Source organism: Protomyctophum parallelum (assembly GCF_964188405.1).
Source record: "Protomyctophum parallelum genome assembly, chromosome: 9".
In the NCBI taxonomy this organism is placed as follows: Eukaryota; Metazoa; Chordata; class Actinopteri; order Myctophiformes; family Myctophidae; genus Protomyctophum; species Protomyctophum parallelum.
Window position 1 is genome coordinate 25,844,011 of NC_139706.1, and position 25,177 is coordinate 25,869,187.

At 44.5% G+C, this 25,177-nt stretch overlaps 1 protein-coding gene across 1 annotated transcript in view; it reads right to left on the reverse strand.

The window, feature by feature from the left end:
• pitpnm3 (PITPNM family member 3) overlaps positions 1-25,177 on the reverse strand; it is a gene marked incomplete at its 5' end in the record, with an annotated part of 91,419 nt that overhangs the window by 44,225 nt on the left and 22,017 nt on the right. The window contains 3 exons of the mRNA XM_083772585.1: positions 974-1,191; positions 2,120-2,190; positions 12,815-12,922. Coding sequence (XP_083628711.1) covers positions 974-1,191; positions 2,120-2,190; positions 12,815-12,922 — 397 coding nt within the window. The remainder of the gene's footprint in view (positions 1-973; positions 1,192-2,119; positions 2,191-12,814; positions 12,923-25,177) is intronic.

Sequence of the window (25,177 nt, forward strand, 5' to 3'; positions counted from 1 at the left end):
AAGTTGTCAGTTGATAATAATATTGTCGCTGTGTTTGCGACTGTTGCACTGTTGAACGGTGAATGATGGAAATGTTTCACTTTGCGAACGGGGACAATACTTTATGGACATAACTGTGTCACAGAGGAAACTAAATGGAGCTGCTATTCTGTTAGAATGGTGGAAATGGGACATTAACAGGCCAACGTGAGTTATATAAATCCTTTATTACGGCAATAGGTCACTCTCACACACTGAACCACGGCGCTGTCGGGCCGGCCATATAATTAGTGGCGTTTTTTTAGTTTTTACTCTGGCTTTTTCAGGCTTCGGGGCTAACATTCTGGTAATTATTAGGGTCGGGCAGAGCTTCAGGCCGGCACAGTTTGGGTAGGGTAGGGCTATAATTCTCGGGCCCATCTGTGCATGCGGTCTTATGTGTTCCAGACCCTAGAGAAGATAAAAATCTTCTCTATCAAACATAAATTATGCAGACACCTGCTTTAGCAAATATAAATGTATTCCAATGCAGCAAGTGCACTCTTCTGAATATAGTGTTTGGAGAGAACGAGACACGGGTGCTGCGCAAGATTGCCTAAAAGTGTAAAAACACACTGGCTCATTAAGCCATAATTCGATAAAATCTTAACATTAAAAAAGATGTATTCAAAGTTGTGCGACTATACTGGGTCGGAACCAGGTCGAGGAAAATAACAACCTGGTCGCGACCAATAACATACTAGTCGAGACCTGGTCGTTGGTCGCTACCGGATCGCGCCCTTCCTGGAATCTTGTGAAATGGGACATCCTGCACAATGAGTACTTTCTGCTTTTGGTACTTAAAGTACCAAAAGAAAAATTTGAATTCTGTACCTGGCCTACTTTTACCTGTAACAGTATTTCTACACTGCAGTATTGGTACTTATTTAAGCAAAACATTTGAGTACATTTTCTGCCACTGCCTTCGGCGCACATGGCAGGGCAGGGTACTTACCTGGAGAGCAGGGAGAAGGCTTCAGCGCACAAGGCCGGGCAGGGCACCAGCTTGATGGTCACGTGTTCTGCGGCAGCTTCAAAGTGTGCCTGGGTGACCTTCTGCAGCACGGATGCCAGCGTGGCCACGTCGCCTGCTTTTGTGCCGACGTCGCCACCCGCGGTATCCAGGATGTTTCCTCCGTGCACCACGAGCAGCAAGACGTGGCTCTGGCACTTCTTCGGCAAAAAAGCCCAGCGACGAGAGTTAGGGGGTGAGGATCAGTGGTGTAAAGTAACTGGTGCAAAGTCATTCTAGTATCAATATTCAGGGGGGTGAGGACTGGATTGGAACAGGATTGGATTGGCCCATGAAAGCTGGTTGAGCAAAACTGTATTTTTGTCCTACACAAAGGATATATTGTGTTGTTTTACGTCATGATGTACGATAAGAGCACCCCTCACTTGTGTGATTTTTATAATTATTCCCAAAAATTAACCACTTCGGCCTATATACATTTCGGTCATTCAAAAATAGCAGATCTACAAGCTCACAATGTGTCACACCGGTCGCATCGCATAGATCGGCTATTTTCTAAAGATTTTTAATACATTTGAAAATTTGAAATGGGACATTCTGCAAAAATGTATTACTTTTACTTTTGGTACTTTAAAGCTGCTATAAGCAAAATTATGTCAAATTTTTAATGACCCTTTTTATTATTATTTTGGTATTCAGACCATGTGAACACATATAGGGGCCACAATCTGCATTCAAAGATTTCCCTAGAAGCTTTGTGGTTGATTTGCCTGTCTACTTCCTGACTTACTTCATTTAGACCAGGTTTTTTTTCCGACCAATGACAAAGCTTCTATAGGAACTTTGTCATTCTTTGAATGCAGAATGTGGCCCCTAGATGTGTCACAGAGACTACATTTTTTAGTTTTACCCATTGCTTGCTATTATTGCTTATAGCTACTTTAAGTAGGCCTACATTTTGATGCCAACACTTTTGTACTTCTACCGGACTTTTACTTGTGACAGACTATTTCTATATTGTAGTATCAATATTTAGGGGGGTGAGGATTGTATTGGAACATGATTGTATTGGCCCATGAAAGCTGGAAAAGTGGACAATTTGACTTTCATTGTGGCTCCGCCTCCTACCTCAGTCTCCTCCAATCCCTCAATGCTGCTTTCAGGGGCACACCGCGGGCCCTCCAGCTGGTACAGACTGTCTGTGTGGGGTAAATTGAGGAATGGGGGTGGGTTGGTTGAAGGGGAGGGCAGGTAAAGTGAGACACAAAGAGGTAAATTGAGGAATGGGGGAAGGGGGGTGGGTTGGTTGAAGGGGAGGGCAGGTAAAGTGAGACACAAAGAGGTAAATTGAGGAATGGGGGAAGGGGGGTGGGTTGGTTGAAGGGGAGGGCAGGTAAAGTGAGACACAAAGAGGTAAATTGAGGAATGGGGCAAGGGGGATGAGGTGATTGAAGGGGGGGGGGGATTATTGATCATTCAAGAGAAATAGTAAACAACTTCCACTTGGGTATGAAGACACTTATTTTTCTCAAAATTGTATTTATCTTTTTAAGGAAAACAGAAACAAATCAGATCACCAATGCACAATGAGATAAATATATATATAGTGAGAATAAACATGCATATATGTATACACAAGACACAGGTACACAGGCTATGGTACAGGCAAAGAAGACACTTCTTTTGCCATTATTTCCAGACAGATTTTCTGGACTTAAGTCTCCCACGATGCTGATGGCACATGGCATGAGTAATCTCTCAACATAGTGTTTACACACTATGTTGAGTTGTTGTATACAGGAACATCCATATCAATCATATCTGGTTCATATGTCTCATGTAATTGGATTTTGGCCGTGTAAGATACAGTAAAAAGATTAAGAATAATCACATATTCATAGAGCATGGAAATGAGGCGAGGGACACCCTAATCCAACTGTGCTGTGTGCAGAGGCGTATCTACAATAAGGAGAGGGCAGGCGTCCGCCTGTCCAAATCCATTTCTGCCTGGTCAAAATCCACACACTGAGGACAAAAAAAAGACCTGAGAACTATTAGTGGACAGCGGATTGGCCGTTGCACGTATAGAGCGTGACCCTCGATCACCCATTCGAATGCCTTTCAGCCTTTGTATCCTACTGTCTGGCAGGTATATCTCTTTGAAAACCTTTAGTGCTACCGATTGTGTGCGGGGGGACGACAATTAACACATCTTGCTTGCCCAAAATGTAATTCCTGGAAACGCCACTGGCTGTGTGACAGAGAGCATCTCTTTGTGTAGTGCAGCATATCATGGAAACCTGGCCAAAGTCATTACCCTGCTCGGAAGCCACATCACGTCATCTCTCTCTCTCTCTCTCTCTGCCCTCTCTCTCATCCTGTTGTATCTGGCTCTCATTAAACCCCTACGCCCCCGTCCAGATCTCTCGGCTCAGGGCTTGGCACCATGCTTTGCTCAGTATAGTTGTTGTTTTTCTGGTCTCTTCTTCTGGAACTGACTGTCAGGTGATGCTGTCTGTTCCTCTGTTCCTAGCATGAGACCTGCCAGCCAGCCAGTCAGCCAGCCAGCCAGCCAGCCTATCTGCATAGCCTGCCAATAGGTCTCAGGTTGCCTCCTGTCTGCCTCGAGTCATCCACCATAGACACAGCATGCTGCAATATTTGATCAGAAAATCAATGAAACTTTTTCCCCCTCCAAGGTGAAACATCATTCACTCTGGCATCCCTATTTTGGACACAAAAGTGACATAGCCTATGTCCCTATACGTCCCATAGGAGTTTCCCTAAAAAAAGCTAGTAAAGTATTTAAAAAATGACATTCAGATTCTAAACTAGCTATTAACATGCAGGGTTGCCTTTGCACTGCAGTGTGTATTATCTTTGGATAATCACAGGGCTCTGGTGCTATAATTGCCCCTACACATGCAGTATAGTTTTAGACCACGAGGGAGGGGCGCTGCCTCTGGGGAACTTGAGCCACGTGAGACACCACTGAGTTGCCATGTCAAATGTTGCAAAGTTCGCTAGAGCCGACTGAGCCCTGTTCGAGTTGCAACCCGATAGGCACAGAATAGTAAATTACAACCCCCCAAGGCAATGCCAACATCGAGCAATATTTCCACGTCATGACACATGACTAGAGGCAGAGAAGGAGACGTCGCCAATTGTGTGTGATATCGGCGTCAGAGATGTTGTTCAGGTCAATTTATTGCACAGAGACAAAGGTGTTTCTCCAAGCAGACAGATAAGATAGGTGTCAGCTCTCAGAGACAGAGTAGAGCAATGGCTGTCGACCATGGGGAGTCAACTGGAGATCCCAGGTTGTCAAAGTTCCCCCAGACAGAAATCTCCCAGGTGACAAACAGTTGAATCAACTAAGCATGGGGGACATTGGAACATATTGGAATATTAAATATGGATTAACAAAATAATTATGGAACTGGATGAGTGTGTCCTGTTGGTTGGTATGAAGAGAGAAACGGCCGCAAGAGAGACAATGCCGCAGCTCGCTTGGTCTTCAACCAGCCAAAATTCTCACATGTCTCCCCCCTGCTCCGCTCCCTCCACTGGCTCCCGGTCGCTGCCCGCACAGAATACAAAACTCTGATGCTGGCATTCAAAGCAACCAAAGGTATGGCTCCCCCATATCTTGCAAGTATGATTGAACCCTATACAAACCCTCCCGCGCACTCAGATCAGCCAACGTACCAAAGTACCCTCACTAAAAACGCCGGGACAACGCTCCACACGTCCGAAACTCTTCTCCCTTCTGGCTCCAAAACTATGGAATACACTTCCCATTGCAGTCAGAACTGCAGCATCACTCCCAATCTTCTGCCGTAGTCTGAAAACCCACCTTTTCAGACTCCATCATGGCCCATAGCACTATAATTGCATTGTATGTAGTCATAGCACGTCATAGTACATATGTATAGCATAGTATAGTATATATGTATAGTTTATATGTATAGTTTATATGTATAGTTTCATTATATAGATATTCCACTGTTACATTCTTAGCTTACGCATGTTTCATTTGTTCTTGCTTAATGTAAGTCGCTCTGGATTAAGAGTGTCTGCTAAATGCTTAAATTGTAAATTGTTATAGGGACGGGGGTAGAGGGATAGTAATCAAAATGTTTTTTTGAGTGGTGCAACCACTCCAAGGAACAGCAATGTCCGTCCTAACCTATGTGACTATGTGACGACTATATAGTGCTGCACTGTTGCCTGCTAATGAGAGAGAGAGAGAGAGAGAGAGAGAGAGAGGCAGGGGGAGAGGGGTGTTGCACCACTCAGTTCACACGGGTGTGACTTTTTTGTTAAATGTTGTCTGTAGCTTGATGCCGCAGCAATAAAAAAATCTGATAGAAAATCATGTTCATATCTGCTCACACCATCAAGTTATTATCCTCTGCCTCTGCAGTTTAGCTTTAATGGATGCGTTTGTGTTTTGTTTCTATCCTCAGGTCAGGGGGGTGTCTGTTTGAGCCAAGCGTATATAAATGTGATATTTGTTTGGTATTGAATCACACTTTTCTAGGTATGCAGGCTGAGTGGTGTAAAGACCCTGCAATGCTGCAGAGATCCCATCTCTCTCTCTCTGCTCCTTTTGCCTCTTCATGTTCATCTCACATTCTCTCAGGTCCTTTCTATGGATAAGTGTATTACAGCGGTGCACCGTGCTATCAATATTTTCTCTCTCTCTCTGTCTCTCTGTCTCTCTGTCTCTCTCTCTCTGTGTCTCTTCCATCTCTTGCCTTCTCTTTCACGTTCTCTCTCTCTAAACAAATTAATTTAGCTGCTAGGGTTTGGCAGCAGCACCGTAGTTTTGCCAGTTTTACATCTACAACCCCTCAAGCACCCTGCTACTGCTGATACAAACCCTATCTGCACATCTTCTATCGTACTGCAGTATAAAGTGCATGGGAAAAAAACATATACTCTCCCCCATGCCTTCGGCTGGTGGAGACAATGAGTTGACAGGGATGACATATCGCTGTCGGGTGGAAACCTCATATGTCCGACTCCAAACTGTTACTTTTCAGGAAATGGAGCCGTTATAGTTCACTCAGCTAACTCATGAATAGATTGAATTGCGACTGCAGGTCACATTTACTATGAAAACGTGCAATTCCCGCCAGTTGGTTGGTCACCCCATGACCATATATGGTCATCCCTCGTGACATCACGTGACATCCCTGATGTGGAGATCCCTGATGTCATCAATATTAAACCCATATATCCTTCTACCCTAATGGAAAGGGGGTACACAAGCACATGGCCGTTTATCCGATCTCCTACCAAACCACTCCGTTAGCACACATCTCTCCATGCACAACAAATCCTGCACGCCACCCGAATCCAGATGCACTACATCGCTTCCCCAAAATTTGTAAAATAGTTTACAAATATTACTTTTGTCAGACACTTTGTCATTGCGCAACATTTCGCTGTGATGCAAATTACATCACAAATTCCCCATTCCCCGCCCCCTCGCCTTTTCACTGCGCACACACACACACACATACACAGGGCGCAGCAGTATGGTACAGCACAGTATGCTACAGTACAGTACAGTATGGTACAGTACAGCCCTGTACACTAGGGTACAGCACAGTACTGTACAGCATGGTAAGGCACATCACAGTACAGTATGGTACAGTACAGTAGGCTACAGTACAGTAGGCTACAGTAGGCTACAGTACAGTACAGTACAGTACAGTAAGTTTGCACTTTCCAAGCAACTGGGTATATGAAAACATCATGGGTTGCCATATTTGCTTTTCCAAGTAAAAAAGAAAAAAACACTATCGCCCTCCCGCTATTGCCTTCTTCCGATTTGCGACGCGTGGCGCTAGGATGAGCCGGCCAAAGTGAACTAACAAGATGGAGTACAAATCTGTCTGTCATTTCATTGTGGGCCTCTTCAGTAGCAGCAGGATATGCAGGCTAATAGTACGGGTGACTTCCCCTAAACAGGGTGAACAGTCTTTCCTGACCCTCTGCGCAGTGGAGCCTTGCTAACACGCTCAGCCATCTGTTGTTCACTGCTACTGAAATCATGGTCTGCTGTGTCATCCTAAAGTATAAATAAATAAACACACTCTCACTTTCTCTCTCTCTCTCACACACAATCTCGCAATAATTATAGTGATTGTACTGTAATAACCAAGCAAAGATGGTTACATATTTCACACACCCTGCACGTTTGAACTGTTATTTAATTGATGCTTTTTGTAATATGGCGTGAGTTGCGCGCACACACACACACACACACGGCAAGGACAACGGCAGCAGTGATTCATTCGATGCATGCCTGTCACACTGACTCGATCATGACAAACAACATGTAAGCCTATAATAACAACAGGTCACAGTCTATAGTCACGTGCTAACACGTCCTGCACATCTGCACACTGGTCTATCAGGAAATTAAATGCACAAAGGCTCCTTATTCTTTGCTCTGTATTCCTCTGCTCCCCTGGAGCTCAGGCAGCGGCACTGTTGTTTGGGAGGTGTTCTCAATTCGTCTCTTACCTTGCTTGCTTCCCAGCCTCCCGTGTGCGTGTGCGTGTGCACACACACACACACACACACACACACACACACGCTTGTCTACTTACACCGAGTCCCTGCCTCTGTTGCCCTGTTTGCTATCTTTTAGCATTCATGCTTTTGTCTCTGCACCTCAAGGTAATTTTTTAAGATTTTGTCGCAAATGGTTCCTGCCTGGATTCTGCCTGCTGCTGTAGCAATGGGGGGGGGGGGGGGGGGGGGGGGGGGTGATGGGTAGAATACAGATGTGTTTTCTGCATGCATTTCTGAATAGTGCTTCCAACAAGCAATGTGGAAACATGGATACATTTCTTTCTAGGTCACTTTCTAGGGCATTACAGTTCAGGGGGAATTGAACACTCTGGGTTAGCATAAGTTATCTTTTACAATTTACAATTTAGGCATTTAGCAGAAGCTCTTAATCCAGAGCAATTTACAGTAAGCAAAGAAAACACAAGCTAGGTAACACATCAGTTATTTAAATGTTTAAATCTTATACAATCTGTTTCTCTGCCATGATGCAGTCACTTTATCAAAATTGGTTTCCAAACGTGGTGGGAATCAGCCAGACTGCAGACAAAGTCATAGTCAGAGTTTGTTTTGTTCATCATGCATGAGTCCTAATTTTCTAAACAGGGTTGGTTGATAAATTAAGCTATCTCAGGATCCAGATATAAATTGCACCACATCACTCAAGAATTAAGTGGATATCCTACTATAAATGCACCAGTCTCTGTCTGCGTGTGTGTGTGCATGTGTGTAATGCACCTAACTCGAGAACCGTTTGACCCTCCAACTTCACATTCGATACACGCGATCCACACCCCTGCAGGGAGTGCAGTGCCCGGTATAGAGTTGGCATTAAAATTTTGACATATTATAGCAACTTTAAGGCTGTTTTCCCAGTGAGCCATGAACACCCCAGAGATATTGAACTGGAGCACATCGAAATCCAGGACTGTGGGAGTAGTTGCTCGGCAGACGGTGGTGGTAAGTGGTCAAGTAATGTGTAATTTTATGCTCTATCGTATGCCGGTGTAGAATAACAGAAAAATCGCCTGACTCTCAGCCTGAATTTTTATTTCGTTTAACCTCATTATTTATTCATTATTCTGAATCGCCAGAACATGGTTTTATTAATGGGCGTGGCTAGCGATTCAGGGCTGGAGCCAGGCTAACCAAAAATAGCATCTGTATAAATTAGCCTCGGACGCTTTCATTGTTTATGGTCTATTCCACTGGGATGCACTGTCAAGTCTATAATGTCACAGGAGAAATATGACATTATTACTCATGCCACAACCAGCGAAGGCAAGAATAAGATGTGATGTGATGAGAGGAGAAGGACTCGTAAGTAGGGAATTCTGCAGGAAGAGTAACAACAGGTCAATTGTCTGTGAATATCAGCAATATTTACTAGTATAATTGGCTTAGGTGCATAGCAAAATGTCAACTGTACAAAGCCTACCCAGGGGGACCACTGTTTTCAGCGACGCAGAAAATCTGCTCCAATGAACATGACTTGCGCTCTTCACCGTTGTTTGCTCAGAATTATAATTGACACTTATTACACAGAAATGAGACAAGCAAGCAGAAGCAGGGTTGCAGAAAGAGGAACACAACTGAGCATGTGTCTGTCAGTGTGATCATTTGTTTGTGTCTCACCTCCGGGGGGACCAGCGCCTCGCGCACCGGGGGTCCCCGAGTACCCACACTTAACAACTAATCTCTGGCATCACTGGGCCAATCAGCGTCAAATGTTGCACGCACACTCCCTCCCAGTAGGCCAAGGACCCCACAATGGCTATGGCCTTCCAAAGTTTGCAGGCCCTGGCCTGGCAGAGATCACATCGGTGCTGACGTGACGGTGTCTGACATACTGTATATATGCTGACGGGGTCCCTGCATGGGAGCACTTGCCAGGGCCCAAAGGGCCGCAGTCCGCCCACCCATTATGAATATAGGATTATTTTAAGATCTTTCCCTTGAGCCATTCTGTATCATCAGTACTTTTATTTTGAGTATTTCTACATTGCGTTATTGCTACTTTTACTTAAACCATTTTGGGCGGGAACCCCTTTCTACAAGCTCATAGCGCTTGTAGGTTTGCTATTTTTTGAAAGATCGAAGAACGATGTAGGATGTAGAAGACATTTTTAGAATCTGATCTCAGGTCAAAATGGGTTAAAGGGACCCCTTTTGCAACCAGATCTTATTTTAATGATGATTGGGAGACAAGAAACACTTGCCTGGGGTTTTTGTGGGCAATAATGTGTTTTTAGACACCCATGGACTCCATGATGTCATGGACACTGGGCTCACTTACTTCCATGTTGTCAGAGCAATATAATACAAGATAATGACAGCTTGGCACGTGCGACAGTAACTTTTATGTTTTGTAGAAGAGGCAAACTAATATATTGTTTATGTTGTTTATTTTACATGTGTACAGTGTAAACTTGAAACATTATTGTACTGTAAAAAGGTCTCTTTTCCCTTGATCTTTATCTTTTTTAGTATAATAGTATTAGTTTACTACTAGATTAATACACCATAATCAACACTAACACTTTAATTTAGAACACACCCAAATCAAATCATACAAATACGTGTTCAATCAATCAATCATTCAATCAAATAACAACAAACAACAATATTAGTTTGCCTCTTCTACAAAAATAAAAGTTACTGTCGCGCATGCCAAGCTGTCATGTCTTGTACTTTTATTATTATTTCCCACCTCGGACGGAGGACAGTCTGGTGTGACCAGGCGTATTCTGTAGGCCAATCAGAGGCAGTCGGGGCGTTACCATGTCTATGCTCGGATGTAGAATAGATATACGCGTATACGTGCAAAAGGGGTGTCCCTTTAACTTCTTCTACCACTGCAGTGCATGTGTGTAATGCATTACATAATGGAAACAACATATCAGGTTTAGTTGCAGTGTATTTAATTGTTTAAACGCCCATTCTATCTGTACTGGATACCACCTATCCACCATATGACGAACCACATTTCTATTGGATAGGTCAGCATTCAGCAACCAGCAGTACAGTAGCTTACCAGGTTCAGATACTGTACGCCACTTGTAGTACACAGCAAGCTTCTTATTTCATCTTTGTAGGAGGGACTCTAATCCCTACATGGCCCTAGAACTGCCACTTCAGTCTGTCAAGCCTCAGAGCATAACCTTTACTAAAATGTGTAAAATTTATTTTAAGCCTAGAATCAAGCCATCCAGGGTTGGTGAATCATCAAAATCTGTGGAAAATAATAATAATACTATATAATAATATAATACTATATAATGAGTGTGTGTGTGTGTGTGTGTGTGCGAGCAGCAAACAGCTATGTGTGTATGTATGTGTGTATGTATGTCTGTTCGAGTACGGGTAACTGCAATATACAGCTGGGTGACCTAAAGTGCTTTATAGTCATGATTCACCAGGACCCTGGATGGCTTGATTCTAGGCTTAAAATAATGTATATAAGAATCAAGTGGAACCACAAAATGGCTGCCACTGCCATGCCCTATACGTATGTTCAAGTATAATGTTTTATATTGTGTTGATGTAGGCTGTGTCTCCTTAATGCTCATTGACCCACATGTTGGAGTAAAGAAAAGTTACAGAGAGATGACTTCCGCACACCCGGTAGGTAATTTGGAGCAGGTGCGATGATGACGAGGCATATACAATGTAGAAAGGAGGGACACCCGCACACCGCCACTTGCTAGGTTCAGAGCATTTATTTAAGAAGCAACGTTTCGGTCTTGCGACCTTCCTCAGGCTTAATTCAGAATGGGCTGACATTGTCAGTGTCACTAAATACATTTCAGAAAGTATAAACAACCAATCAATATGCATGTAATAATCTAAACAGATAACAGCTGTGAAAAACCTTGTCACGTGACTTAAAGGTGCAGTGCTTCTGTGAACATTCCTCATATACCATTGAAAATAGCAGATTACAATAATACAGGGAAAAGAGAATTATACATAAATGTCATGCCATACAACATACAGGGAAGACATACAGTTAAATAAGCAAATCAATGTCAAATGTAAGATCCTACTCCAGGGTTCCCCATGCAATAAATTTTCCTCAAGGGCCATATTTTGAGTAGGGTACCAGGCTGGGGGCCGAGTCCGCACGCGCAAGGTCGAGGTCGAGGTCTGAAAAGAAATGTTCAGGGCAAGACTCCGTTTGACATGCATAGGCTACTGACCCCCATTTGTTTTTCTTCCAGGGGCCACAAGGGGGCGTGCCGCGGGCCGCAAATGGCTTGCGGGCCGCCTATTGGGGAACCCTGTCCTACTCTGTTCAAAAGAGTGGAAAAGAATAAAAAAATAATTGCACCTGAAGTGCCTATAATACAGGCTGGAGTAAAGAAAAGTGAAATTGCTTTGGAAACCCAATCGGAGGTTTGCTGCGTTCTGCCTACAAAGTGGGCAGATGGCCTGTGGCCAACACACGGCAAGGTGATTATTTTGTGCAATCTTCTGTGGAAATGTGATGACCTTAGCAGGAATGATTCATGGTGCTCTGAATGTCTCCTTACTGGCCAATTTGTATTCTGTTTTATCTTGCTCAGAAGTGAGTTTGGATTTATTTTGGGCTGGTGGTAAACAATAAACACTGAAATTGGGTTGTGTCAAGAATAGTTTATCAGAGAATAAATGTATCTCTTTTATTGGTTCATGTCAATACAAATGTGGAAATGTGAGTACTTTGTTCTCCATTGATTTGACATTTTGAATGTGCTTTTGGGATGTTTTCAATTCCTATTTTTGAAATGTATTTTCATGCCGCTGGGTGAGAGCTTTGTGTCAAAAGTGAACGCTATCATAGATATATATATAAGAAAGGCTCGATGGCTCACCCGCACTGCTGGCCAATGGAGAGTGACGTCGCTACGTGGCGGCCATCTTGCCGGGAGGCAGCATTTTTAAATGTCCATAACTTGCTCAACGGTTTGGTTTGTTATAAATGTCAGAGACGCTACATACCAATTCCTACACCGGTTGTGTTTATAACCACGCCTCCGGGCAAGTTAAGTTTACTGAGGTTAAGGTTAGGTTTAGGTATATAGTTTTACTGAGGTTAAGGTTAGGTTTAGGTATAGTTTTACTGAGGTTAAGGTTAGGTTTAGGTATAGTTTTACTGAGGTTAGGGTTAGGCTGTCAATCACAGCGACTGGCCAAGCACAGCGCTCTCGACTGCACAACCTGTGTAGGCTTTGGTATGTCGTGTGTGCATCGTACCTTGCGACTGGTGATCCATGTGCCCGAGAGTTTCGATCTGCTCCACCAGGTCATTTGAGTTCCACTGGCTCATGCCCAGCAGGATGGCACTCTTTCCCTCCAGCACATCTGCTGAGACACGCACGCACGCACGAAAGAAAGAAAGAAAGAAAGAAAGAAAGAAAGAAAGAAAGATGAGAAGGATGAGAAGGAAACCATGAATGTCTCCCTGTCCTTCAAACTCAAAGCAAAGGATCATTAAACACACACCGAAATGACAGACGGTCAGGAGGATGCATGCACGACCATGTCTGTCACAGTGGGGAAAAAAACCACACACAAATACATGTGTGGATGACTAACACGACACGACCACGTCTGATGCTGCAACAACGTCATCCATCGACAGAGCCCGAGACAGGCAGACTCATACAGTCTGACAACCAAATGCTTCATGCGCGCTCCTCTCTCTCTCACTGCTGCTGGCAGCTCTGAGAGGCTCTGACACCATTGTGCAAAGTTCTGTCCATTTGAATGATACAGTAGCAAGGCTAATGGACACGCTTGTCCTCCGCTATTGGGAGTCGTTGCCTTTCACTCATCTCTTCTTTCTGATCAAATCCCTGGTCTGAATGGCATGATGCAGAGATACGTGTCTGACTGTCTGGCCCTGGTGTACTGTCTGGCCCTGGTGTACTGGTGTACTGTCTGGCCCTGGTGTACTGTCTGGCCCTGGTGTTCTGGTGTACTGTCTGGCCCTGGTACAGGACGGAAAGAAAGAGAACTAGAGAGGTGCTCTCAACAGAGTGCTAATCTCTGGTTTTGGCTTGTGTGTGTGTATGAAAGGGCATGGAGCAAATGGGGCAGGGATATAAAGTACTGTCATTACATCATCATGGTGCAACAACAGTGATAGGATTGGAGACACATCTTTGGACAGAGAAAACGTAAAAAAGTGGTGTCATCACCTAGGACAAACGTGACGTTACCATGTTAGCCAAAAAGCCAATATGTAGCATACAAGGACCGGCAGGGCAGACTGTACAAACAAAAGCAAAAGCTTGAGAATTTTAATGAAAGCCGCCCTGTTTCTTTTTGCCATCATGAAACCTCTTAGAAACATGTGGTATGATATAATAAGCTCAAACCGCGACCTCGTTATGCACCCTTCGTATTATGCAAGTCACGTTGAACGCACAAACATTATGTCATACCACTTTCCTGCATATTTTAGCATTGGGTGAGTGTCCATATGTTAATTATTTTCGCTTTGCGCTGTCTGCTATTATGCTCCCTTGACCTAAAAAGAGTCAGCGCATACCGATTACATGTGGGTCTGACCACCTCTTATGTGCAAAAAGAAAATAAAAAAGTTTGATGCATGGTGCCTGCTCAGCAGTGTTGCCATGTCCGTTTATTATAGTAACTTAAATTGGTAAATTGTAGTTACATCAATGTCAAACCACAAAAAGATGTTGCTATAGCACTATGATGATATAAGCAAGTACAATATCTAGTAGGATCACTTTAATCGCTCTGAATTGAGAGCGTCTGCTAAATGCCTAAATTGTAATTGAAAAAATGATCTAGACACTCCTTCAAGGCCACTCCATTTAAAGTTTGCCTACAAAACACTCTCTCCCAGAGCAATGTATTGATGTAATAGGTTATATCGAGGGAACAGCTAAAATGAATGCAAACATCTGGACGGTTAGGTGCATTATGCAAAGTCATGTTGACTGATACAAAATCTGCATTTACACTATTTCAAATCACCTTGTCTAAGTTAAACACTTAAGTCTGCTTTCTGTCCATTCTTTCCTTGTACTTTTATCTCTCTCTCTCTTTCCCCCCACTCTAGTCTCTAGCCTGACAATTGTGTGATATTTATTTTGTTTATAATGTTGGTGTCAGCGTGTTGGCACAGGACATATAATGTATTGTAAATTGTGTCTGAATAATCCCATAAGCCGTAAGGGATGGGCTGCGAAAGGCAGCCAGAAACTAAAACTCATCATATATTCATTAATTTTCATTCATTCATTCTTGCATTTATGCATTCATTCACACATGAGTTGCTGGAAGGCATAGTCACTGATGAATGATGAATGAGAATAATAATAACTAAAACTCGTAGCTTGACTTATGTGCTTATGAAGATACTGTGTAGTGTGTACAGTGATTGAACCCTGAATGGAATTGAATCAGAGGGTTTAATATAGATGTGGCATGGGAGTTTGTGCATGTGTGTGTGTGTGGGGGGGCTATTATAATCTCAATAAAGTGGCAGGGCTAATCATAAAGCTTATTGGCCTTTCACTGGCTCCTTACTTCCTACATATGCACAAAAAGGAGAAAGCAGATTGGGTTAAGTACTCCATTAATGTTCGTTCACCAGTGACAGAGCAGCGGTGCCTGATGGAGCCATGCAGGCATGAGGTGCTGACAGCTATTTATATCTGCTCTGCTGTATGAAGGAGCTCTTTCAAACTGTAAGCTGGAGTTGGCACAGCTTGCCGATATGGATGGAGGTATTGAGTTAATGATTCAATTAGTGACCACTTGAACCCTAGTGTCGTTATTCTATGCCAGTGGTTCTCAAAACATTTTCATGTCAAGGACCCCCCAAATTATAGGTATTTGGCCGCCGGCGCCAAGCCCCATCTCAGAATATTTTGTTCCATGGACAAACTGAAAGATTTCAGTTTAGTTTAGTGTTGGTCCTTGCCTTAATTGTCTTGAACATGGCAGTTCCCCTGGCTTGAACAGCTCCTGCATGCAGCTTGGAAGTGTGGCACTATGAGCTTGTATATCTGCTATTTATTCCAATAGCTAAAGTTAAGTGGTTAAAAGCTAAGGTCACACAGATGGTCTTAATGGGTTAAATCAGTGTACAACTCAGTGTACAAGCATTGAATCACAAAGCTTACTGTACATTTCCACCATATAATACATATTGTTGATTTGTTGTGTGATTGTTTCCCTCGAAAATGAGATGATGCATCTCAGGGGGGTTAATATCCTTGTTTTAACTCACCTCTTGAAATCACATTAAATGAATGCAATGCGATTTCAAGGGAGAGTGGTTAAATCAGGCAAGGGTTTATCCTCCAATCACATTTAAAAAATAAAATATAGGAGTTTCTTTCGACAGCAAATTGTTATACTTGCTATAGAGGCTGTCAGTGAAAAGGCGAGCAGCATGGTCATGTGCTGCGTTTGAACAAGGGACTAGTCGCACACATCAAAGCACAATAAAGAGAAAGATTTTCAATAGGTAACATATATCAGTGAAAACACTCCGTAATCTAACCTTTAGGGCAGGCCCAGTCCATTTAGAACAAACTTTTTTTTCAATAATATTTGTATTGATTTTTGCACTTTATGACCATTTGAGTTTGTCTGCGTCTTAGTTTTGACTGCATGGTGATACGACAGTGACACTGTGAGCTTATAGATCAACCATTTTTACTATCTGTTGGGGTTTAAAGCTGCTATAAGCAATATGTCAAAACATTTTAGTCTCTGTGACACATCTAGGGGCAGCAATCAGCATTCAAAGATTTTCCTAGAAGCTTTGTCATTGGTCGATTTGCCTGTCTGGTTAGTCATTTCAACCGGTGTTTTTTTTACCAATGGCAAAGCTTCTAGAAACGACTGCAATGAATGCAGATTGCGGCCCCTAGATGTGTCACAGAGACTACATTTTTGTTGGGAGCATTTTACCCATTGCTGGCTGTCTGAATACAAAAAAAACAAAAATAATCATTAATTTTTGACATATTATTGCTTATAGCAGCTTTAAGTGGTTCAGAATAATAATAAATGCATCCAAGACGAGCACTATACTGTCTTTCAATTGGCAGGCAAATGAAGCAGAACACATTTTCAACAGGCTTTTATGACCTGGTTCTGGTTCCCTTTTGAGAAACAGTTTTTTTCATAGTGAGAATAATATGGTTAGTTGTCGGCATGTTCTGTTCTGTGCCTTCTTTGTGGGACACAGTTTCACATGTTTGCACGCGTTACCTAGCAATGGCACATTTCAAATGTTTTGTCCTTCTCTTCTAATGTCGCACTGTTGTGTCTTTTCAAATGGTTTGCTCTTGAAGAGGACCTGGTTTTTGTTCATTCAAATTGGGATTATTTCATGTGGCATGAAAGGTTTACAACGTTTTTGATAACACCGGGGCGCCGCAAAGTTATTCCAATATGCTTCAAAGATGGGACATTGACATTTTGTGGCATGTACAATTGGTACAGAACGAATTAACCCCATGCAATGCAAGTAGAGAATTAATTGCTACTCTCTACTTGCATCTGGAGTTTAATTCAAGGTCCAAGTGTTGTGGAATCATTACATAAGAAGAATGAGATGTCTCCTGAAAGATGCATGAGGAAACTGATTATTACACTGCCAGTTCTTTCCACAGCTATAATAAACGTCCAATCAGTTGGTATGCAGTTGGAAGAACACAAGTGCAATGCAACTCTGAATAATCTGTTGCTTTGTGCTTTGTCCAAACTCTGTGCAATGCAACTCTGAATAATCTGTTGCTTTGTGCTTTGTCCAAACTCTGTGCAATGCAACTCTGAATAATCTGTTGCTTTGTGCTTTGTCCAAACTCTGTGCAATGCAACTCTGAATAATCTGTTGCTTTGTCCAAACTCTGTGCAATGCAACTCTGAATAATCTGTTGCTTTGTGCTTTGTCCAAACTCTGTGCAATGTAACTCTGAATAATCTGTTGCTTTGTGCTTTGTCCAAACTCTGTGCAATGCAACTCTGAATAATCTGTTGCTTTGTGCTTTGTCCAAACTCTGTGCAATGCAACTCTGAATAATCTGTTGCTTTGTGCTTTGTCCAAACTCTGTGCAATGCAACTCTGAATAATCTGTTGCTTTGTGCTTTGTCCAAACTCTGTGCAATGCAACTCTGAATAATCTGTTGCTTTGTGCTTTGTCCAAACTCTGTGCAATGTAACTCTGAATAATCTGTTGCTTTGTGCTTTGTCCAAACTCTGTGCAATGCAACTCTGAATAATCTGTTGCTTTGTGCTTTGTCCAAACTCTGTGCAATGCAACTCTGAATAATCTGTTGCTTTGTGCTTTGTCCAAACTCTGTGCAATGCAACTCTGAATAATCTGTTGCTTTGTGCTTTGTCCAAACTCTGTGCAATGCAACTCTGAATAATCTGTTGCTTTGTGCTTTGTCCAAACTCTGTGCAATGCAACTCTGAATAATCTGTTGCTTTGTGCTTTGTCCAAACTCTGTGCAATGCAACTCTGAATAATCTGTTGCTTTGTGCTTTGTCCAAACTCTGTGCAATGCAACTCTGAATAATCTGTTGCTTTGTGCTTTGTCCAAACTCTGAATAATCTGTTGCTTTGTGCTTTGTCCAAACTCTGAATAATGTGTTGCTTTGTGCTTTGTCCAAACTCTGTGGATAATAATCTGTTGCTTTGTGCTAACTTGTCCAAACTCTGTGCCAAGACCGAAAAAGGTTCCCCGCCGATAGGACGTTGAAGGTGGTCCTTCACACACCGTCCAAACACCCGAAGAAATGTACCGACAGCAATACTTTGAGGTCATGGTATGTTCCAAAAATAAACAAAAGATCTTGGTGGTTTCACTATATATGAAGAATCAACGGACTGCGAGAAAACTCTAATTTTACTGCCGCCGAAATTTGTTAAAATTTCACTAGAAACAGTGTGTATCAAATATGAGTGACTGTCATAAATAATACAGAGACACCTCCCCGGGACGAACGCAATGTTTGTGTTTACACAAACACTCAAAGCTGGCCATTCATTGTCAATGCGCATTCAATGTTTGTGTTTTCACAAACTCTCAAAGTTGGACATAGGAGGGGCTAGCTCCCCTCAAAAGAAATGACGGTTGAGTCGAGTTTAGCACTCTCTCTCTCTCTCTCTTTCCTTCCCTTCAGTTTTCGGTTAGGGAATTTCATGACTAACTGTGAAATACTGTGCAATAGTGATGCGCGGACGGAGGTCCCGCGGGTTGCCCCGGGCGGACGTGTCAAGGTTTTCACCGCCGCCGCGCAACAAAGTTGAAGTATACACAATCAAAACTAAAATGAGCACATTAGATTCATTCATTTTGAGTGGAGAGCTACACTGCTGCAGTGCGCACACAACCCAAACGAGTGAAGTGAACCGGTCCGAGACAGATAGTATGTCATGTCACGTATGTGTAAGTGTTATACTGTTCATTCAAATAACTTGTTACGCCTCACACAGGAAAGAGGGACGACGTCCCCTCTCTCTCTCTTCGTCAAAGGTCTCTCTCTCTTTCTCTCTCTCTCTCTCTCTCTCTCTCTCTCTCTCTCTCTTGTATCTCTCTCTCTCTCTCTTAAGCGACCTGAGGCGGGACGGGCGGGTTATGAAAAAAAGCTAGCCCGCGCATCACTATTGTGCAAGGTATAGTGTGATTAAACACCATATGCTCCTTTATCTTTGGCCCAGCGATGCTGGTCCACTAGTATAGCTGCAATGAAAGCAGTCACACAGTGGGTATTTGATGTGACAGCTGTGATAAAGATGACACATTTTACGTTAAGTATGTACGGTCTCTGTGTTGCAAACATTCACTTTGCGCTGCTAACACACAGAAGAGAGACCAAAAAATATGTTGTGAGTGAGAGAGACAGCCTTGAGCTGAAACACAAAGGGAAAGTGAAAGACACAGGCCCAATCCCAATCCACTCCCTTGCTGACTCAATAAGCCCTCACTGACTTAGCTGCGCGTTCATGTGAAGTCTGCGAGGGCTTGAGGGATGTCCCATTTGAAATCGGTAAGTCAGTGAGGGCTCAGCCCCACCCCTTTATGTGCCCTTTGCCAAAGTCAGCGTCGATGCTGACTTTAGGCTGACTTTGGCAAATAAATTACCCACAGTTCATAGCGTTACTAGTGGAATGAGGGGGATCCTCCGAACGTCAATCATTTAGGTATGCAAATTAGTTATGTATCACGATTAGAATGTCAACAAACACAATAGTGCTTTCTCACTGTTCTCAAAAGGAGACGGAATGGAAGGATATAGGCTATATATTTAATAACAATAATAATATTAAGGGAAACATGATGAGAAATGACTAATGAGCAAAGTAAAATAATATGGAAATGAAATTTTGAAATTTTATAATGCATATTATTATATATGAATATTAAAACTCATATCACACAGGAAAGTGTATTTATTAAACTAATAATAAAACGATCATCTTAAATACTAAAATAGACATGATAGACATGTATAAATAGGCCAAGCATGTAGGTAGGCACTGGCTGTGAATGAGGACAGTTTGTATAAAGTGATGCAAAGTGTCATGAATGGCGGACTCATCTTCAAAGTGCTGTCCCATTTCTTTCACAACAATTTGGAGCCCTTGCAGCCTCTCACCCTCAAGCACTTACAGCTGACGTCATTAAAGTCAATGAGGGTCCAGGGCTCAGGGCTTGAGGGAGGCATTTGGGATTGGGCCACAGAATGAGAGGAAGACAGACGCAGAGAGCGAGAGAGACAAAGAGAGACTGACACACACAGATTGAGTGCGAGTGAGACAGACAGACAGACATTTCTAGAAATTACATGCTTTGGGTACTCACAATAATATTAAAAAAAAACATTTTCTTTTTTCTTTTCTTTTTTTGTGTTTTCTTTTCTAAAGAGATAAAAACCAGTGAGTCAATATGCTACACAGGAGGTTCTCATGCCCCCACATCTCAACAAACTGTTCTAGACAGGAAGAGAGAGACAGAGACAGAGACAGAGACAGAGACAGACACGAGAGAGTTAAAATGTCCACAAACAAAAACACAATGAGTATTCCATTTACAGTATGCTTAAATTGCTCTATTGAACAAAGAAACAATAGAAGCTGGTAGGCTATGTTCCAATTTTATTTCTCAAACACACTGTATTTCTCTCCAATCTGAAATCCAATTTGAGAGGGTATGACAATTTGCAGTAGATAATGGATGCATGCGGGGTTAACAAACCCCAAATTGAAATCGTAGGGAAAGGAACAACCGAGAACCTAGATAACTATAACAAAAATATATCGCATGGATGCATCTGGGACGTATCCTCAGTGATGTATCCCAAGGTCATCGGGGTGACAAGAATGATAACAGAAGCAACACATTAAGCCTGGCTCCTAGAAGCATCGATTTCCAAGGCGATTTACCCCACTGTCTTGCTGCACGTGTTCCTGCTGTTTATGCACTAGGTTCGCCTCAGACTCCTCTGTAATCACCATAAGCCTTATACTGCAATACAAACACAACCAGAGCCATTTTCTGGCTTTTGATATTACATCATGTGGCAGCCAAGTCTATGGACCTTTGATTGGTGCTAGCCCCTCGTATGCCCAGCTTTGTGTGTGTGTGTGTGTGTGTGTGTGTGTGTGTGTGTGTGTGTGTGTGTGTGTGTGTGCGTGTGTGTGTGTGTGTGCAAAAATGTGCCCATCTCTGATGGATTAATTACAGACTCCAGCGTGGTAGTGAAGGCTACCCTCACCCACCAGGGAGCGGACACTAGACTACAGGAAGAAACGAGAAGGGTTCTGCTTAGCACGAAACAGACTGAAGCCAAAGAACATTGGCGTGGCCTTCGACTGCAGGGAAAGTTGGCCTGTGTTGATTCAGCTGATCACTCTGTTTCACATTCGATGTACAAAAATGCTGCTATTGGGGAGGATGTTTTAAAATTCACCATCAAAGCAAGACTGCAAGTATTACCAAGTACAATCTGTCAATCTGGTATCCCGACACCCACACTCCACTCTGAATAAACCATCTTGATTCTGAACAACACCTAGAATCCATCGCACACATAACAAATGGATGTAGTGCATACAAAAACTTGTATATTGCTCGCCACGACCGGATTGTTGACCTAGTGTCTGATGCAGTTCGAAAGTATGTGCCATCTAGTGCAGCAATGTATAAACATTCAAGAGTGTTACCAGATTGGTTTAGTTGTGCATGCGATGTCTTTGCTAACATCCCCAATACACCTGATGTTGTCTTTGTTGACACCAGTCACAAGGAGGTCCTGATTCTGGAGGTGGGCTGTGTCTTTGATTTGTACATGGACCAGGCATTCCAAGATAAATATTCTAAGTATCTCTGGGTTACTTTAGTAACCTCAGTTTATCAAGCGAATCGAGCGAGAGAATCGCCTAAGGGTGGCGCCATTTCCATGGTGCCAACACAGAATAAATCCATATACTCACGAAACAATACTGATTGGGTCGTGCAGCTGTCTGTCACGGCTGTAGCTGCAGGCTCCGCCCGGAGCCTTTAAAGCAGCCCACCAGCCGGAAAGACGTCATTCCTATCAACCAGTCCTTTTTCTGTGCTCTTTCTAAGCAAGAAGGGTAGTAAGGGCGATTCTCTCGCTCGATTCGCTTGATAAACTGAGGTTACTAAAGTAACCCAGAGTTTATCTAAGCTCATCTCGCTCAAGAATCGCCTAAGGGTGTACATAAACCCCCCGTATCACTACCACCAGTTGAAAAGGAGGCCCGACCCGGGATCCCTCCCCCAGCAGTCCCCTGCCCGTGGGGAGAAGGAAAGGCAAGGAGGCTATCTGGACCACAGGCCCAGTAGACAAGAACCTATCTAAGGAGCTAGCCAGCGTAAACTGTCTAAGCACTCAGACGCGGGCTGATGGTTCCCCATCTTATATGCCCTAGGATCTATCTCCTGAAGTGCGCGTGTGTGACTGTTGTTCCCAACTGTCCCATCACCTAGCGGCAGCTCCCAGAACGGCGTGAGCAATTCCAAAAGATGCCACGTCCAAGTTATAGTACGTGGCGAAAGTCGAAGGGGACGACCAACTCGCCGCCGTACACACATCCTGAAGTGAGGCTCCCTTTGCAAGGGCCCAGGATGCAGACATGCCCCTCGTAGAGTGAGCCCGCAAACCCTCCGGGGGTTGTGCTCCTCTTTCGGCATAAGTCAACTGTATGGCTTCCACAACCCATTGTGAAAGTCTCACCTTGGTTATGGGAGTCCCTCTTCTCTGAGGGTCCCATGCGACAAAACTGACTGCCCTTCCTAAAGGCAGCAGTCCTGTTCACATACAGTTTCAGTGCCCTGACAGGACAGAGACTGTTCAGTCTCTCGTCCTCCACCGATGCGAACAGGGGTGGGTGGAAAGCCGCCAAATCTACCGGAGCACATCCGGAAGGAAAATTCTTAGGCAGGAACGACAGGTTCGGCCTGAGCGAAACCCTGTTATCGTTCCCACTGAACCTCATGCAGCTTGGGCTCACTGAGAGCGCATGCATGTCACTAGATCGCTTCGCTGTAGCCAAGGCGACCAGCAGGGCGGTCTTTAGTGAGAGAAATTTCAAACCCACTGTGTCCAGTGGTTCGAAGGGGGCTCTTGACAGAGCGTGTAGCACCAAAGTCAGGTCCCAGGACGGAACTAAGGATCTAGATACCGGCCGAGCACGCTTGACACCCCTCATGAACTGACGAATCAATCACTTATTGGTCTCTTGTCCATACCCACATGGTAGGCCGATATGGCCGCCAGGTTGAGTTTGACTGAGGAGCTCCCCAAGTTTCTATCCAACAATTCCTGCAGGAAGGTTAGGATAAGAACCACCGAGGCTTGAAAAGGAACCGCCCGTTCCGGCCTCGCAGCACACCAGCGCACAAACACGTTCCAAGCCGTGTTGTACCGCTGTCTAGTTGAAGGGGCCCTGGCTCCCAAAATCGTCTCAATGACTCTAGGGGGCAAGCCTGTGGCTACTAGGGTCGACCCTTCACCGGCCATACCCAGAGATCTAGGTCCTGCGGGCGCGGGTGGAATATCTCGTGACCCGCCTGGGTAAGCAGATCCCTCCATAGAGGGAGCTGCCAGGGCCGGTCGTAGAGGAGGGGAAAGATGTCCTGCCTCCAGGATCCTCGGGCTGGCGCCACTAGGAGCACGCTCGAGCCCTGAACCCTCACCCTGGCTAAGGTGAAGGGAATCAACTCCAGTGGAGGAAAAGCATAGAGTAGGCCCTGAGGCCACCGATGTGCCATCGCGTCCAGTCCCAACGTCGGTGAGCCTGTCAGGGAGAAGAAGAGTGGACACTTCTCGTTCCCGCCTGCAACGAACAGGTCTGCCACCGGTGTCCCGAACCTGTCCCAGATCTGTTCCACTACACCCGGGTGTAGGGACCAGTTGCTGTAGCGGAGGGGACCTCTGGACAACAGGTCTGCACCCGCGTTCAGAAGTCCCGGGACGTGGCAGGCTGTCAGACGACGTCTGTCGCACCAAGTCAAAAGCCTGTATGCCAACGTGTGCAGGCGTAAGGACCTCAGTCCACCCTGCCTGTTGATGTAGCACATCGTTGTCGTGTTGTCGGTACGGACGAGGACATGACAACCCCGTATGAGCGGCTCGAAAGCTTGCAGTGCTAGGAAGACCGCTAGGAGCTCCAGATAATTGATATGGGCGGAGCTCAATGTTCCGTCCCATACCCCTCTGGCTGACCTGCCTTCGTGGGTGGCCCCCCACCCACTCAGGCTCGCGTCCGTAGTGACGACCTTCCTGAACAAAGGTAGACCAAGGGGGACTCCCTCCGTCAGGACCTGTCTGTCCGACCACCATCTCAGGGCGAGCGTGCATTCCCCGGGGATTGTCACTCGCCGCGAGAGGAATCTGGTGGGCACCCGTAGAGACCTCAGCCAGCGCTGAAAGGGTCTCATGTGGAGTCTGCCCAACCGCACCAGAGAGATGGCCGATGCCATCAGTCCCGCCATACGTAAGCAGATTCTGAGTGGCAGTCTGTGTCCTCTCTGGAACAGGGCCACGCACTTCAGGAAGGCGTCGATCCTCTCTGGGCTCAACCGAGCCATGAAGGAGACTGAATCCAGTGCTATGCCTATGAAGTTGATCGACTGGGCGGGCACCATCACACTCTTCTCGTGATTTATGGTGAACCCTAGGGAGGACATATGGGACACCACCCGAGTGGTGTTCCATAGTGCCTCCTGTGGCGAGCCTGTGCTCAGAAGCCAGTCGTCGATGTAGCTTGCTACACGTAGACCTCGTCGCCGCAGAGGGGCTAGAGCCGTCTCGGTGCATTTGATGAACACCTTGGGGCTCAGGGACATCCCGAAGGGGAGAACCGTGTACTCGTACACCTTCCCCTTGAAACCGAACCTCAGGAACTTCCTGTGAGGTGGGTAGATAGGGATGTGAAAGTAGGCGTCTTTCAGGTCTATAGATGTGAACCAGTCGTTCAGGCGTATAGAGCGCACAAGAGACTTGGCTGTCAGCAGCTTCAAGCGTAAGGACTTGAGGTACCGATTGAGAGCTCGTAGGTCCATGATTGGACGCAGCCCCCCCCCCCC